The following is a 17190-nucleotide window of genomic DNA, read 5'->3' as shown; positions in this document are numbered from 1 at the left end:
TCGAACGAACTTCGAAGCACGCTCGCGGCCGATACATCTGACTCCGAGGACGGTTGCCACAAGTGGCGTTTCGAGGGAACAGGGTGTCCGATATGCCACCCTTATGTAGGGCATTTTTTCCAAATACACCCTGAATAACCGATGCGGGGAAAAGAAAGAACTCCGCCGCGACCTGCGGACCAAAGCGTAGTCGCGTGCACGGGAGTAAACACGCAAAATTATGCGGCCGCCAAAGAAGTGTGACTCAGCTGTTCTCGTGGGTCGCGTGTCGCGATCAAATGTCTTATTATAGTGTCCACACCGCTGGAGGCATGCAATAATTACACTGTAATGCGCCGGTTGACGTGTTACTTTCATTATCCACCAGTCAATTCGCGAAAGAAAGTTTTCAGGCGGTTATAAATAAACGTCGCGTTTCTATAAAAATGTTTTACACGCTAGCTAAAAGTCCGGGTCGCTAGTATTTTTCGCGCGACACACGTTCTAACGTCACTCATCGGAATCATAAATCGCCGAGGGGTTGATTCGCGTATTTAAAATGCAGCATTTAAAATGAGCCCCGGACGTTTTTGCTAAAATCGTACGCTTACGCGACAGATTTGTTCGCGGGCGGATTTGTTTTTTCTTCTTTTTTTTTTTTTTTTTTTCTTTCTTATAGAAAAATACAATGGCGGTATATCATATCCAAAATCATCGTTTCTTGTTTTCTGTGTACAGAGAAAAATGTATTTATATTTTCCAACGTACTTGAGCGTACCGTAGAGAACCGTGCCCCACGATACGGGCTTCGATAAATATCGCGGAAACTAACGATGTTAGCGCAGTCGCTTGTGTCATCGGACATAATAAAATTCTCTGGGAAGAAAAAAAAATTTCAATTTTGGTCCGTATTGTTGTCTTTTGTTTCAACAACTAGCCATATACCTGAGACTCGGTATTCTTATCAACGAGGAAGTTATTATCGGTTTTTGCGACTGTCGTATTTTACGTACCGCACCGATATAACAACTTTATCCACGTACCGCAGTGACGAGGCAATTAATTCCCGTGACAACGATTGAAGCCATTAATTTTCAATTGGCCGGCTCGACATTAATCGCGGGTTTATTAATTAGCTGCGGGATCCAAGGATAACGGCGAGCGAGGAGAGCGTCATCCTTGAGTGAGTTATGAGTCAATTGCGGTAGCTATGCTAATTTACGATCCGATGTCGCGTATCGTTTTGGACGTGGCATTAAGTAAACGTTTTGCTACATATATTTTACGAAAATCGCCGAGGTGGATCATTATAAACGCGGTGTTAAAAGCAATCGCTGGCGAGCGCGAATGCTCCGGGAAAATTTGTTTCGCGCGAGCGATGAATTGCAATTGTGAAAGTTTCGAAAATCAGATGATTTGTGAAACAGTAACCCCGCCGCGGTTCCCAGAAAACTCGTTTCCAGCCAGACAAATTCTTCGTGGCTTTTCGCCAGACTTGCCGCCGTTCCTTCATCTCGCCGGCGCTAAGCTATCCCCGTTCCAATTTGCTCGGAAAATGTTTTTCCTTGCTCCGTGACTCGAAGCCGCGAACGGGGACGACTTGGAAATTGTAAGAACGTCTTCGCGCGCGTGAAGAAACGCTTGGACAAGACGAGACTTCTTCCAGTCTTTCTAACACATATATATGTATTTTCTTCGCTTAAATACTTCGAAGGTTCTATGAACTTAAGGAGATAGAACTTGCGGAGAATTCAAAGTTTCCGAACAAAGAATGTAATAGAAGAAAAATCAAGTTTTGCGTTTCTAGCGAGACACGATATATTCTCTCTCCTTTTTTTTTTTTTTTTTTTTTTTTTTAATAAACTTGCGTTAAACTTCCCGACGCACATTCGTATTATTTTACTGAAATATATATCGAGAAAGGAAGTTTTCTTTAAATCCACTCGTTTCTCATCGTAAAGTAAATTTACTTAACGAACTGAAGGAGCATTTCTTCCTCGCGAGATTCGCTTTATTGTTAGAGGAAGTGGGCAGGAAATGTGAAGATTTGTAGCAGTTTTATCTGATTCCAATTAAATACCGTTCGGAGCGTCGTAACACTACGAGTTTCTCTTTCTGACGTTGAAACGCAAGCAAAGCTGCGAAGCTACCCGTTTACGTTCTCCATGCATTATTATCGACAGCTCGATTCTTTCCACGTTACTTCAGGAACCGACGATTGCAGCTCGTGCAATGACGACGAGAAGAAATCGATGCTTATCTCGGTCAATGCGGGAAATAAAATAAAATAACTGAATTATAGAAATCGTCGAGTTCTCATGCAGAATTTATCTCTTTTTTTATTTTTTTATTAATACCAAGCTACGGCGGGTTTCGTCATAGGTAATAGTTGCAGAATTAATTATCCCGCATTCCCGTAATAGTATCTAATATCTCCCGTAATAGCGGAGACTTTCGATCATCGAATTTCACTTATCTTCATCTCCGTTCTCGCGTATGAAACCAGAATCCTAGAGCTGACTATCCGGACGATTGCAGGAAATTGAAACTGGTGCCTATCTAGCTCCGATCTCATCCCGAAATCTCAATAATCAACAAACTGCGCGCGCGCGCGCGCGGATTAAGTGCACGTCATTATTAATTACTCGTTACATTATTGATATTATTGTATCACGTTGAATGATAATTAATTTACATCTTGTCGGTGTATATGTTTGTAGGTTGAATCGCTCGCGTATTTACTTGATATTAACTATTCTAATTCGGCCAACAAGTACAAATTTAATAACGCCAATTTTCATTCTATTGCAGAGTTCCAGCGTACTCTCAGCCCCTTCGCCATGCATGGATTTTGAACTTCCACTTCCAATACGAGAGTATGTGAAGTCGGGCGCGACGCGGAACGGTAAGTCTGACAAATTTTCCAACATTTCCGTACCTACCATTAATTTCACGCTGGATGTATTAACTATCGCGTTATCATCCCGCGATTACGAAATGACGGTAACGAGCGGCTCGTTTAATTGGGGTTAGAACAACGTATCCAAGTTATCTTATTAGCGATAATAAATATTCGCCGCTCGATAATAAACGTGACCGACAAGCGTTGCAATTACCCTGTTGCATTCAGATTCGCGTATCCGATAGGGAAAATAGACGGACGATAGAGCAGGGTTGCGCTGCATACACGCACAGGACGTGCACCGCTCTCCAAGAATAATTTAGAGAGCCTTCGACATGAAACACGGGTTACGCCGTGATGTAGGGTGATGCGATCGATTCGAATTCTACGAACGGCGCGGAACTTCTTGCCGTGATTTCTTTCGCGTATGCGACTGTTTTTGCAGCAGCTTATACGGATAGAGCATTGAGTTGGAAAATTTTTATTGTGCAAAATGCGAGAAGCGTATAAACGCGCGCGAACGTACCTATTTATGCACGTTTATACGTAAGAATTTTTATGTCACAAATATCGAGGCCACCGCTCGGTTTATTTAAGATGATTTTAATTAGGCCAGGAACGATCTTTTGTAAACAGCGGAATGTGCGTTGCGCTGTAATGAATTTTTATTCGTAGCTGAATTTTAATTAAATCTTCCTGATTATTCGCGTGAATAATATTAAGCACAGTTCCTTCTCTCTCTCTCTCTCTCTCTCTCTCTCTTGCTTAAACAATAAACGGTTATATTCTGGCGGAGAAACGCGCGGTGGAAATCACGAGTTGGTAAAATTCACGACAATGTGAAGCATGGGAGAATTTAAGCACGGACCATAAGAGAAATAAATTCGCTCGGGGATAGTTTCCGGAGAATTTCAGGCGCTCGCATACTGGATACATCGGCGTTTTCGAGGATAAAAGAGACTGATACGATATCGAACACTTGAGTCTATCTCCTTACGAGAGGCAGAGGACGTAGAGCACAATAAAGAGAGAGGCGCGTATAGCTGATCGAGTTTCAGATTACTGTACTTGTTCACGTTCTCGTTATTGAAAGAAGCAAAAATTTTCAAGCTTCGAATTATTACCATATAATTAACAATTAGTATACGTAAATAGAATAGAAAGTGTAGCGATCGGATCGTACAATTTTGTTACGCAATAACTATTGAAGTGAAACACGAGCAATTTTGCGCTCGCTACAACGAAATCTTACGTTTTTGCGCTTATTTAATCTGTCGCAGCAAGCGAGCAATTGAATAATTGCTAAATACGGGACACTTTTTCAGATGTTTAAGAACGAGAGACAGTTGCTCATGAATATTTCAGTAGCGCTGGCTCGAGTCTCTGAAACGTAAAAGTAAGAGGACTAAAAGAACGCGCGGTATACCTCTTTGAAATAAAAAAAAGAAATAAAAAAAACATTAATATATTTTTCCTGAGAGACAAATGGTACGTGAAAACATCTCGCGCGTTTTTTTTTCTTCCTCCTTCCTCTGTCTTGCTTGCTCGCGCAGAAATTTTCGAAAAAAATCTTTCATCGTTACTGCGCACGGAGAATTAACGGGGACAAACTTTTAATTCTGTAAAACATCATTTATTAACTGCGTGCGTAGGCGCGAACTAAATTTAACGTTGTGCACCGTTGACACCGAGCGGTACAATGAAAGACCGTGGACGCGTAAAATGCGACGTGGGCGTGGGAAGTACGTGTCGTTGCGTTGTGATAAAATAAAAAAAAAAAAAAAAAAAAAAAAAAGACGACGCGTGAAATCACCAGTTAGAATCGACGCTGTAATTAAGAGTGACACGCACCGACTGACACGTGAGCATGTTTCGGAAATAACGCGATCCTTTCGTACTGCAATCTGTCTGATAAAATTGAACCGCCCGAATCAGTTGTCAAAGTGATTCGTGGGTGGTCAGACCTATCGGTTTGACCCTACACTCGTCGATTATTCTTCCGCTTTTTCCATCCAACGTCACCTACGCGATTCTCTACTAGATATCCCGTTTTTCTCCCATCGCGAGAATAACTCCCGCGTTTTTGTCGTCCCACGACGGACGCGTTTCTTCAAATCGAATAAATCGCTCCGTTTCGTAACAAGCCAGGGATGAAGAGCATGATAGAAGTAAGCGCGCGTGTTAACGGTCCGTTTGATCTTTTGAGCATTGAGGTGGCCCGAATGATTTGATTAAACAGACGTTCTCTCGGCGGTAAGTGAATAGATTATTTCCATTATGCGTCCTGTCTGCGAGCCATTCTCGCAAGGAGTAGATTTCCGCGAAACAACATTAACGAGCAAGTTGCAAAATGGCCGGGAGAAGTTGAGCCGGTGGCTGAATGGATTAAAGCGCAACTACGTAGAGTATGGAGTATCCGGCTTCGGGGTTCTTCTTCCCACCACGCCAAACCCATGCGAAAACTTTTCGCAATTGTTAAAGTATTAACTCACTTTTAAAGCAGCTTTACTTTCGTGGAATTTTTTTTTTTTTTTTTTTCTTTTGCCGGCGTAAGACGGCACGAGAAAGCACTCTCCGATAATTACCTTGATTCACGCCCCTCCGTACCCGAATGGTATTAAACTAAAACAATCGTTCATGCTCGCTTCTCTATTCAAACGCGCGCTTTCATCCCGTCGTTATTTTCAAGGACTTAAACTTGCACGACGTTCCGGCATATCAAATATATTCGACCTTTCTGCCTTCAAGTTATTCCAACTATGTCTCAAAGTATTTGAAGTACACCTATAAAAAAAAAAAGAAAAAGTAAAACATCGTTAGCTATTTGCGTGTCTGGCTGCTATTACTGTCTCTCGGTGATTCGGTAGTCGGTGGCACGGGGAAGTTTCGAATTATTCGGTTAAACTTTAGCAACCACATTCCTGCCGGTTGCACACTAATAAAAAAAGAGAGAGAGAGAGAGAGAGAGAGAGAGAGAGAAAAGATATTTACCGCCCGCGATTATTTAAAGAAATATTCTAGCGTGTCCGGCGAAGTTTTTCCATTCGGAAAAGAATCGCCGGGTCGACTTGGCCGGGACTAGGAGCTTTTCTCGCGGCGACCCCATTCCATTTCCTCTCTATTCCCGTTGCGTTTCTCTTCGTGCGTGGCTAAATGAATCCGGGTGCTATCAGAATTGTATTTGTAGCGGGCCGAGCGGTACCTACAGCGAGGCGACGTTACTCGCGCGAGGGCGAGAGCGCGATATATAAAAATTGGATAAGGCGTGACGTTTAGCTGAATCGCGCGGCACGAGCTACAAACTGTAAATCTTTACTCGGAGTCACTTCTAGACGTTGTTTATTCGAGAGAGGAGAAAAAGAGGAAAAGACGTTTGAATTTATGCGACGAAAGTGCGGCACCTCTACGCGAAATGTAACGCGCTCGAAAACAATTTTCACGCCCGATCATCGAGCGGGCGTGCAGAGTTGCTGCGCCTCGAAATGTTTACGAACGCATTGTAAGTATCTTTTTAAGGCCCTTAAAATAGTTAGCGTTGACCAAATAGATTCGCGCATGCATGCACGAACGCGAAAACGTCGTAAAGCCCTCGTTTACAGTCCCGACGTTCCTCGAATAAGAGCCCGCTGTAAAACACGCCCCGCAGAATTTACACCGGCCTCGCCCTGTATTTACCATAAGGCGCGATAATAAAACTAATGATGCCGTTTCACCAGTCCCCGAAGGAAGCGATAAAGTTCATTTTCCCGTGGTAAGGGGACTTCGGGAGACAAGGCGGAGCCGTCTTCCGCCTCGCGGCATCCGACTTCCAACTCGATTTCGTTCCGTGGCGATTCGATTACGGACATCTATACCTGGTAACAGACTGAAAGTCAAGAAGGCAGGAAAGAAAAACGTGGGGGAGAGCTTGGGTGGCTGGTCTCGTGTGAACCAGAACGCGGCTGTACCGTTCGCGAAGGCGCAGCTTGTATCAACGTTTTATCGCGGCGTAATGCATCGGCGTAATGCGCCCTATGAGCACGGCGAATTATCAACCGCGACCCAACTTGCCGTGCATTAAATTCCGAAAATAGAGCGCTTCAATTACCACCGAGTGCGAGCGGTGCAAAACGGATAGTTATTAGTATCGTTAAGACAAAGTCGCGTTCTGCTCGGAATAAAATATCCGGGCGCAGCTCGGCGCTCTTTCCTCGGCGGCCGGAATGCAATATCGAATTGCGTGAGACGAACACGGTATCATTGCGATTATAAGGCTAGAGAGAGATTCGCATTAGTGGAAGAACGCATGAACTTTTGACCCCGACCCGATTTAGCTTTTAGCAATATTCATAAATTCATAAACGCGTTGGCGTTAGCCAATGAATTTATCGGAAACGGACTTCGCCGATGTCTGTAATTTTGTTCGGTTTAATAGCAATGAATATTTACCTCTTCTTTCTTTGTCTACGGTTTTTTTTCTTTTTTTTTTCTATTGAAAAAAACACGAGAATTAATTAAAACGGATCATAAACGATGTAGTCAGTAAAGCGTACGCATAGTTGAGCGGCGTGTGCATTTTTTTTTTTTTTCGTAAATATTTATGAACGGTATGAAACGATCACTTTACTCAAATAGTTAATTTCGTCGCTTGATATCACGTTTTATGTTTCGTAGCGTAATCTCGTTTGCCAATTCTTATTATTGTTTATTGCCGCTGCTACTAAATTATTGGCCGATTGCAGAGCATTTTATCGTCTCCTCCACTTCCCTTCCCCTCTCCTCGCTTAGATACAAGCGTCGAACAATGCGAAAATTCTCGTGAGCGAGGCGTATTTGTTAGCGGCTAATCAAATATCGATTGTAGCCGGTAAATGGAATCGAAGGCGACCACGACCTGCCTCGACGTAATAAAATAAAAACGCAAAGAACCGGAAATCACGCGAAGTGCCTTTAAAGCGGAGAGTGCGTCAATTAGTGTCGCGGCTCATTCGCAGTCTGGATAACCCGAAATACGTTTACAAATGTATTCGGGCTAATTTGTGTCATCCACGCTCGGCCCTGCGTGGGCGATGCTACGTGCGTCTGATCAATAATAGACTCTTACTACTTGCCGCGACGGGGGCAGGCCAGCATTACTCCGGCACGCGTATCCACGATCGGTTCGCATTCGCATTTCTGTTAGATACACATATACGTATATCTCTCGCGGAGGCTAGGTAGCATCGTGATCGAGAGGATGAGATTATTAAAAGCTGATAACGGAGAAATTAATGACATAGCGTCGCTCGGGGAAAAGAAACGACGTTCTCGCACGTGGATGACCCTCCTGAAAACAAAGTGCCGAGCGGACGTCGGATATACGCATCTGCGTGTCTCCGATCGATGTTTCGTCGCCGGTTATTCATTTTAAGGAGAAAAGCGAGGTCAGGTCGATCGCCAGTCGGCAAGACCTTGACTCAGTGGCCGTATGCAGCGACAAGTGCGCACGCGCTCTCTCTTACTCTCTCTTTCCCACCCCCCTCACCCTCTCTCTTTCTCTTTCTGTCAGTCTGGCGGCAATAAGCCAGGGTAGAACAGGGTAGAACGACGCTACTACTACTACTACTACCCCTCTACTATTACTACGCTTACGTTTGCCACCCTCTCGATCGTTCGTACGCCTACGACGCTCCGCTCACGCGCGCACGTGTTATACAGCTCGCGTCTCCTACGCAACCAATTAATGAACGCGTCATGAAGAGGTTGCGAGGTCTGCGCCCGTTGCCCTACGCTCAAACTCCGATTCCTGACCTCTGACTCTCACGGAAAAGGGTAAGATTTATCCTTTACGTGATTCAAATGATCGCTGACGATCGACTATGAGGCGATAACTACGGGAGGGTTTTTTCTTTTTATTCCTTTTTTCAAAAAGTTTATAAAACACATATTTTATCGCGCTTGATTTTACTCTCGCAAAGAGATCGTTATACGTTCTATACTTTTATGTACGAATACAAAACTTATCTGCCATCGTTATCGAAGTCATCCTATTAGTATGCATAACCAATCTCTTTTTTTTTTTTTTTCTTCCTTTCTTTCTTTTACATGTATCTCATTTCGGACTTTAACGCGATTCGAATAACAAGAAACAGAGGAATAATCCAAATTTCTTAATTCAAAAGCTTCCCATCGGAAAACTTTGCCAATTATTAAAAGGTCCAAACCCGCAGGGGGTAAAATATTAAGTATAACTGAATATTAAATAAGCCCAATTTAGTCTCAAGAGAGTGGACTCGAATTTCAATTGCTGAAAAATTCATTCTGTAAATGGTGGCCCCCGATTTGCATGAACAATTCAAATATCATTATCTGAAATTCTTCTTCTTTACGACATGATTGGTTACGGTATCGGATTTCTGGTCAAAACGTAATGGATGTTTTAGCGCCGTTCGCATTATGAATAATTACGTAATTTGCGGCGAGATGTTGAGAGATTCTACCGCGGAGTGTATCGATCACGCGCCGCAATTATCCGATACCAACGCACGCGCGCTGAAACAAAATTTCATTTTCCCACCTGATGAAATCAATTACCGCGGTGTCTCCTTATGTAACAGACAAAACGGCGTAACGTCAACCACGTTCGAGAAAGCCTTTCCGTCTCGCCGCCGATGTTCTTAATGCTATAGATATTTGTATGTTATTTATGTGGCCGGATATACTAAATAACTGAATGACTGAGGTATAATGTGGACGGAAAAGGTCAAAGGATAGCGCGAGATAACGGAACGCGTCTCTGTCCTTGAAAAGGCCGAAGCGTTCTAGTTGCAAGAGCGCCGGCTGCTTTCTAAAGTTTTAAAGCGTGAGCTGTATCTAACCCTGCAAATTACCATAATCGGGTTTGCAGCATCGATTATGCGAATTGTGGCTCCGAACGCTTCGTTCACGCTAGGTTCGAATTCGTGCTTGCAGGTACGCGTCCCACTGAATTTAAACTAGATTCGTGCTAAATTAAGAATTTACAACTGCAAAGTAAACCGCGCACGAGGTAAAATACGGAAAAAAAGAAAAAAAAAAAAATATATAAAAATATCGATTTACCCTCGCGTACATTTTTGCGGGCGGGAATATTTTAGCGGATTTCATCGGACACGGTAGACGATCGAGATAAAATGTGAAATCTGCAGAATTCAAACGTGAAAGGAGAGCCGAGCAAGTTCAAGGTTCACCGTACATATCGGAAGTATATATAACCTTTGGACATTCGACCTCCGCCACTTGGATTATGCATACCTATAACGTAAAGGTGTCGATGAAAAGCACTTGATGATGAAATTAGAAACTATGTCAAGCATTTTTGAGAGGGAGAGAAAGAGAGCCATGGGATTGCAGATTCTAAAAATTGTGCTGAAACTTAACAAGTCTCTCGTTAGCTGCCAAAATCAGTTAAGGCGATCTTTTCTGGAGGATTTCTCACCCCCCTCCGTCTCATTTAGCTTTGCAGCGAGATACAGGTTCGCGCTTAATTCTATAGTTATTCAGGTTTACGAAGCTTAGCCGCGGCATAGATAACATTTATCTATAATAGGAATGGGCGTCCCTTTGCTGACAAATGGCGCGTTATCTCGGCAATGCCGCCTTTTCATTGGCCCGGAGAATAATTTGACCCTTCGATAAGAAAACGGAAGTTTGGACACGAATTTCGATTACCCTGCCGTTATTTAAACGGTTGTTGCTGTCAAACTTATTCAACGGGCCGTCTTATCTGACGACGTTCAATTTCGAGTGTAATCTGCGTAACCCTTTGGCAAACTCGAAATTTTCTTTAGTAGCACGAATCCCTCTTATCGCGCGTCTGGACGTTATTTTTATTCTAATTCTGGAAACCCGAATTTCTGCCTGGACTGAGGGTCGGTATTAAATTTAAGATGGAATATTATTTTTCGTGCAAGAAAACAGAATGCCGTTTTTCATGCTCATGCCACTTTCGTGTGGTCGATGGGAAAATGTTTTCGCCCCGTTTAGCCGATTTGTCAAATTCACGACATACTTGGAAGTTTCTGGGAAAGTATCGATTGCGGGCGCAGCCGTTACCTTTGCCGTTGCCAGCGCGGCGGCCGAACTTTTACCGTTTTCGCGTGCTTCAGACACATCGACCGGCGACTTCCAAAGCGGTCGTTAAAGCAACGGTAACCCTTGAACGATTCTCACAGACACTGACCAGAAATCATGCAATCTACTAGAATTTGCATTTATTCTCCGAATTATTGTGAATCTGTTTGAAAGAGTAATGGATGTTAAGGTGGGAATGGCCGCCAGAGTAATAATATCTTTCCGCTTTTATATTTTCTTATAGAGCGAAAAAGTGCGATAGAATATATTCCAGAAAAAAAAAGTACAATCCAGCTTTACTATTATTTAATTACGAAACATCAGTATTATGTTTTTTTTATTTTATTTTATTTTTTTATTTTTTATTAATCAGATATTCTTTTATTAATCTAGCGTAGATTTTTTACGAAAAATAAAATAAAATAAAAAGGTAGAAATCGTACTCGAAGGAGACCTAAAAACTACCTCTGTCTTGTTTAGCTTTCCTTCATTCTTTCTCCTCGGAGGCAAACGTAGCGCTTAGACTCTGAATTTTTAATATCCTTTCTACCTTAATTTCTCATTCCCATGCATAAGATCATTCTACTCGTCCCTGCCGATGACACCCAGTTTGTCAGAGATATCAACTTGGATCCGAAAAGAGTAGACGGAGCGAGCGGAACGTCTGGATGAGGGCACGCCGAGCGTCTCGACGATAAATAGAGCGTAACTTCGTTTCCGTGGTGCTCGTCGCTAATTCTACCTTCTACCCACGCTCCCACCGTCTCACGGAGGGGTCGATGTTACGCAAGCGGAAGAATGTCGAGTTACATCATACCCCGAGCCGTACATTCAATATATCGATTCATCCCCCCAGCGCGACGCGACGCGACGCGAGACGACGCGACGCAAGGCGACGCCACGTGTCCTTGTTATTTCGTGTAACGGTCAGACGGTCGCCAGACCGACATAGATGAAAATAGTTCTGTGGTAAAGCGAATAGACAGCTAGAAGCAACCCGTCAAATGTACATCATCCGGTCGATGCACACCTAGAAGGTGTTCAAGGCCAGCGGTAGGAAATTCGATTCTCTCTTCCTATCTATGTATATATATATATATATGTACATTATTTTTATTTTTTTCCCCCCCATTCTCCCTATCCTCTATCAATATTTTATGTATTGTGTGTGTGTGCTCGACGCGCGTTGTCGCGCGACGGAAAAGCGTAAATGCACAAGTGCATAGATCATCGTCTCGCGCTCGGATAGAACACGGCGATATATCAACGAGCGTAATGGTACACGCGTTGTAATGTCGTAGATAAATGGATACGTGTGTTTATACGCCGATGGATCGTCGCGTCGTTTTCCAAAGAGCGCGCTCGATGAGCACAAGTCTGGATATATATACTCGATAAGAATTGCTTGCTCCGTAGAAACGCAATCTCCGCTTATTTATGAGGAAGACATAAAGACACGGAACCGTATAGAACATAAATCGATATCGCTTCCCATTTCTCTTGAGGAACGGAACGTTCACGGCGTTTTAAAGACATCGGGGCCACGGGCGTTTCGAAAGTAAAGGACCTTAAACTGCCGATGAACGTAATAACGTCACGTTGTAAATCGTACGATGAGCGTTATAAGGCGCTTGGAGCGCGATTAAAAAAGAAAAAAAGAAACGAAAGAAAAAAACTATTAAGCGCAAACACGAGATATAGAAATATAAAATACATCCGAGGTGCGCTCACGTTTATTTACTCGAGCTTTTAACGGCGCGCGAACAGACAGCTTCGAATGAGAAAAGTTGTCATTCCGCCGAGCGATTTTATTTACGCCCTACGCAAGTTTTGAGTCGCGCAACTGGGTCACCGAGGGACCTCTTGAAAACCGTCTGATTTCCCATAGCGCGGTCCTATCGTCCCTATTGTCACAAATAAAAAAAAAAAAAAGAAAAATGGGGAAACTATGCGATGATTATTTATTAAGTACTCCGTGAAACTTAAAATTCTGTCGCGCGGTGATGCATCACGGAGTAACGAGGTACAAGCGACACAAAACACTTGATCGCGTTGCAAAGCAAATTGCATTACTCGAATATCGCGAGGTAGAACACAGAGGATACGCGTCGCCTAACAAGTTTTGTAACAAAATCGTCTGCATTGTTTCAGAAACTTCCACAATGTGAGCGAACAACGCAAATGCCCAACAAGGCGCGGCCTCGTCAAGAGTGGTCTCCTCAATTCCCCATAGATGTCTTGTGAGTATAGAAGCGATCGTCATTAAACGGCAATGTATTTCGATATATTCCTCCTCCGTCCGCGCTCGATTCGATTACATCGGGAACCGTGTAGAGGAATCCGCGGCGGGAGGGAATCGTATGTAATTAGTTAATTAAAGTTTCCGCGCTTGTCCTCCTGACGAGAAAATTGCTGCTTTCCGCGGCTACGTCCATTGAATTAGTTGACGAGATAACGTGCAATTTTACGGAACGGCACAGATGATCGGTGTTGCAATCTTTCTTTTAACTTTAGCGCCAGTTATCTTTGCCTTTAACGAGGCATCAAATTTCATGCCGGTTTAAAATGAAATCGCTCGCGGAGGCGTACGTCCAAAAAGTTGGCGCGTTATATAAATTTGCTCAGCCGTAATTGTACGTTATAATAAGTAAATAACGAATTGTTTCGATAGTTGAGCGCGGAAGTGCATCGCTCGGAGCGCAACGATGCGAAAGGCAACTCGGAAAATTGCAATTTGTCCGAATAATCACGGTGCCTGCATATTTCCCACGGAAACACCCCAGCCCTGCCGCGTCGCGCCATACATTGGCGCAAAAAAGAATTTTTGTCGAAAAACTTGCGCGTTGAATGGCTTACGTTGCGCGACGTGGAATCGACTGTGATGCGAATATTGCCCTGAGCGAATCGCAGCAACCGAGGAGACTCGTTAAAAATATAATATTAAAGCGTCTAGATACGCGATACGCGCGGAGTCGTTCGTAACATCAAGTATCTAGTTACGGATAAAGAAGAAAGTCCGGGCAAACACCCGTAAATGCCCGCAATCTCTTTCGAACGTGCGCGGTTTTTTAAGATTTTTCGGACGGGGAAAATTTAAGCGGAATATAAAATAAAAATAAAAAAAAAAAAAACAAGATAACACGAAGAAACAGAAACCGTCTTTGTTCGTACAGTCCTCGGCAGATTCGCTAATTGCGACGCGCGCTGCAATTAAGATCAAAATGACGAAGCGAGAGACTCGCTCGAGTGTTCTGACAAATCAACGTGAAACCGATGATGTAACGTGGCTGAAGCGTATCGGCGATAAACGTTAGAGAAGCCATTACATCGGAATACAAAATGCAGCCGCATCAAATTTAGATTGCACTCTGTCTCAGGGGTACCGACCTTTCTGCATCATTTATAGCGGATCGATCTTCCGCCCTCCGCTCCTCCGCCTTCACTTCTCGTCCCCGCCCCCCTCCTTCCCCCCGTTTCTCCCGTGTCTCGTTTCAGAAGTTCATTAGCTATTCGGAGTTTAAGAGCCTCTCGACTACAAGTTTCGTCACTTGTGAATTTTGATTCATTCCCGGGTCGCGCCAGTCTCGCCGCGGACGACTTTCGTCGTGGGATCTTTATTCACGCCGAAACATGTAATTTACATGCCTGTTGCGCTAATGCTGTAAATATCTCAATACCTCGGTCAACGTTAACGAATACGATCTGGGGTAGGTTGAGAGCGCGAGAACGTTCGTTATCAATTTTTGTTGCCTGGATTCTCGACGACGATAAACGGGAAACGGTAACGCGATATAATTGTCGATGAACACCAAAGGCATAAATATATCTTAGGGTAGTTGGATTTTAGTCGCTCATTTTTCTTTTTCTCTCTCTCTCTCTCTTTCTCTCTATTTGGTATACGGGACAGTATGCGGGTCGATGATTTATCACTCGCGGGGGAAAGCCATAAAATCCTAACGTACGACTCGCGGAATCACAGGTAAATCCAGCGATCGATGTTTTTGAGCCCGCATTCAATGGAGAACGAAATTAGCGAGCGCAGCATTGACAACCGCTTTGTTCGTCTGTCACGCGAGCGTTCCCGTGATAAATTTCCGCCGGCAGTCCGTAGCGCGCTTCGTGTAAATGCCAATCAGCTGCATAATTATCGGACACGAGCCATTGCGGTGGTACGAAATTGTTCCGGCGCCCCTCGGTCACATTTTTGTGCGGAAAATCAGCCGCAGGCCTGTGCGTTAAATAAACTATTATCTTTCGGTACACTCTCCCCGATTTGTTTCCGATAAATCGAACCGTTGACTAAAGTCGAGTAAATGGTCCGTAAATTGAACGCTCGCGAGAGTATCCGTGCACCGTTATCCGCGTGCGCGTGTAATAATCGCCGATCACGGTGGGGCTTAATCATTCCTACCGCGCCTTGGCGAGGAAAGAATAGATTAGAGACGTCGCGTCCGTGTAACTAACGGCGCTGTTGCGTGCCAAAGAGGAGGGAAAAGAAAGGGGCGATTGCCCTTTGGGAAACCGAGGAGGCTCGTGCTCGAGAGAGGCGAGTCAGTCACTTTGAATATCCAGCGAGACAGGAGGTTTCTCGATGTCTGCCGCAGGTGGATGCCCCGCTCCATCATGAGGCCGGCCGAGGGTGACGCGTCGGATTGCATTTTGGTGGTTGGCGTATCTAGATCGAAAATGGCCGTCGCTTTTCTATCGGTCGCCCTGCTGTCTCTCTTCCTCACTTTCCACATACTCTACGACAGCGCCGTTTACAGCCTCCACGCCGTCTCCGCCGTCGAAGGGCGCACGGTCGAGTTGGTTTCTCAGGTACGTGTCACGTAATAAAAATGCATGTCGCGAATGTGTCTCCCGAAAGGCAGGACTTGCCATGTACACGGTGGATTTATGGCAGGTACGCGCCACGCCGCCTCTCCTCTTCTCCAACTCTAAGGTTCACTTTCCGCGCACGAATCGCCATCTTCCCCAGGCTATCATAATCGGCGTACGCAAATGCGGCACGAGGGCATTGCTGGAGATGCTCTTCTTGCATCCGCAGATACAGAAGGCGGCCGGCGAGGTACATTTCTTCGACCGTGACGACAATTACGGCAAGGGTCTGGAATGGTACCGTCGGAAAATGCCGTACTCTTTCAAGGGGCAAATCACCATCGAGAAGAGCCCGAGCTATTTCGTGACGCCTGAGGTGCCCGAGAGGATCCGCGCGATGAACGGCAGCGTCAAGCTGCTGCTGATCGTGCGAGAACCGGTCACTCGGGCGATATCAGATTACACGCAATTGCGTACGCACTCCGCGACCGCCTCGACGTTGACCAACGGCACGCCGCAACAGCAGCAGCAGCAGCTACAACAGCAGCAGCAAGTAGCGCGTACATTCGAGGAACTTGTTATACGACCCGACGGTACCATCAATGAGTCCTATAGACCGGTCGCCATATCCCTCTATCACACCTATATGCATCGTTGGCTGGAAGTGTTCCCCAGGGAGCAGATTCTCATAGTGAACGGCGATCAATTGATCGAGGATCCGGTACCTCAGCTGCGTCGAATCGAGAATTTCCTCGGGCTAGAGCCGCGCATCGGTCGGCACAACTTCTATTTCAACCACACCAAGGGCTTCTATTGCCTCAGGAACGAGACTTCGGAGAAGTGTCTGAAGGAGAGCAAGGGGAGGCGTCATCCGCGTGTCAGCCCGATGGTCGTGACGAAGCTGAGGAAGTTCTTCAACGAGCACAATCAACGTTTCTACGAACTCGTCGGCGAGGATCTCGGCTGGCCGGAAGAATAACCATCGTGGAAAGCCCCGGCTCGTTCGTTACGCGACGCGAGTCGCGTGTGCATCCAGCGGCGGGCGTGATCGTGGAAGTAAAAAATCAAATACCCTGTCATCCTTTCTCACTTTCTCGCCGAGGAAGAAATATTGCCGCGATCATCGGTGAAATTAGCCACGGGTCGAAGAACTGACGACGTCGACCAAGACTCTTCGGGATTACATCGTTCCGAACGGCAATATTCTTCGGGGACACCGGCAAGGATAAGTAATTTATTATTGATTATCGATTTCTTCATCCTCGGTAAGAAGATGTAGCGCGCTGTCGTTTCACGATAAAAAGCACCGGCGCTATGATTTAGCGGGATGCATGCGAGACCGAGCGTCTTGTTATTGCATTATCAAACATGTAAGCGTACACGAAACAACATGCACACGGACACACACATACACACACGTA

At 44.8% G+C, this 17190-nt stretch overlaps 1 protein-coding gene across 1 annotated transcript in view; it reads left to right on the top strand.

Moving 5' to 3' along the window:
* Hs3st-a (Heparan sulfate 3-O sulfotransferase-A) overlaps window positions 1-17136 on the top strand; it is a 30065-nt gene extending 12929 nt beyond the window's left edge. Inside the window, exons 2-5 of the mRNA XM_070657207.1 lie at window positions 2791-2884; window positions 13103-13191; window positions 15556-15769; window positions 15855-17136. Coding sequence (XP_070513308.1) covers window positions 13133-13191; window positions 15556-15769; window positions 15855-16748 — 1167 coding nt within the window. The 5' untranslated portion in view covers window positions 2791-2884; window positions 13103-13132 and the 3' untranslated portion in view covers window positions 16749-17136. The remainder of the gene's footprint in view (window positions 1-2790; window positions 2885-13102; window positions 13192-15555; window positions 15770-15854) is intronic.
* The last annotated feature ends 54 nt before the right edge of the window (window positions 17137-17190 follow it).

Source organism: Cardiocondyla obscurior, linkage group LG05 (genome assembly GCF_019399895.1).
Source record: "Cardiocondyla obscurior isolate alpha-2009 linkage group LG05, Cobs3.1, whole genome shotgun sequence".
NCBI lineage: Eukaryota > Metazoa > Arthropoda > Insecta > Hymenoptera > Formicidae > Cardiocondyla > Cardiocondyla obscurior.
This window is presented reverse-complemented; position numbering and strand designations above follow the sequence as displayed.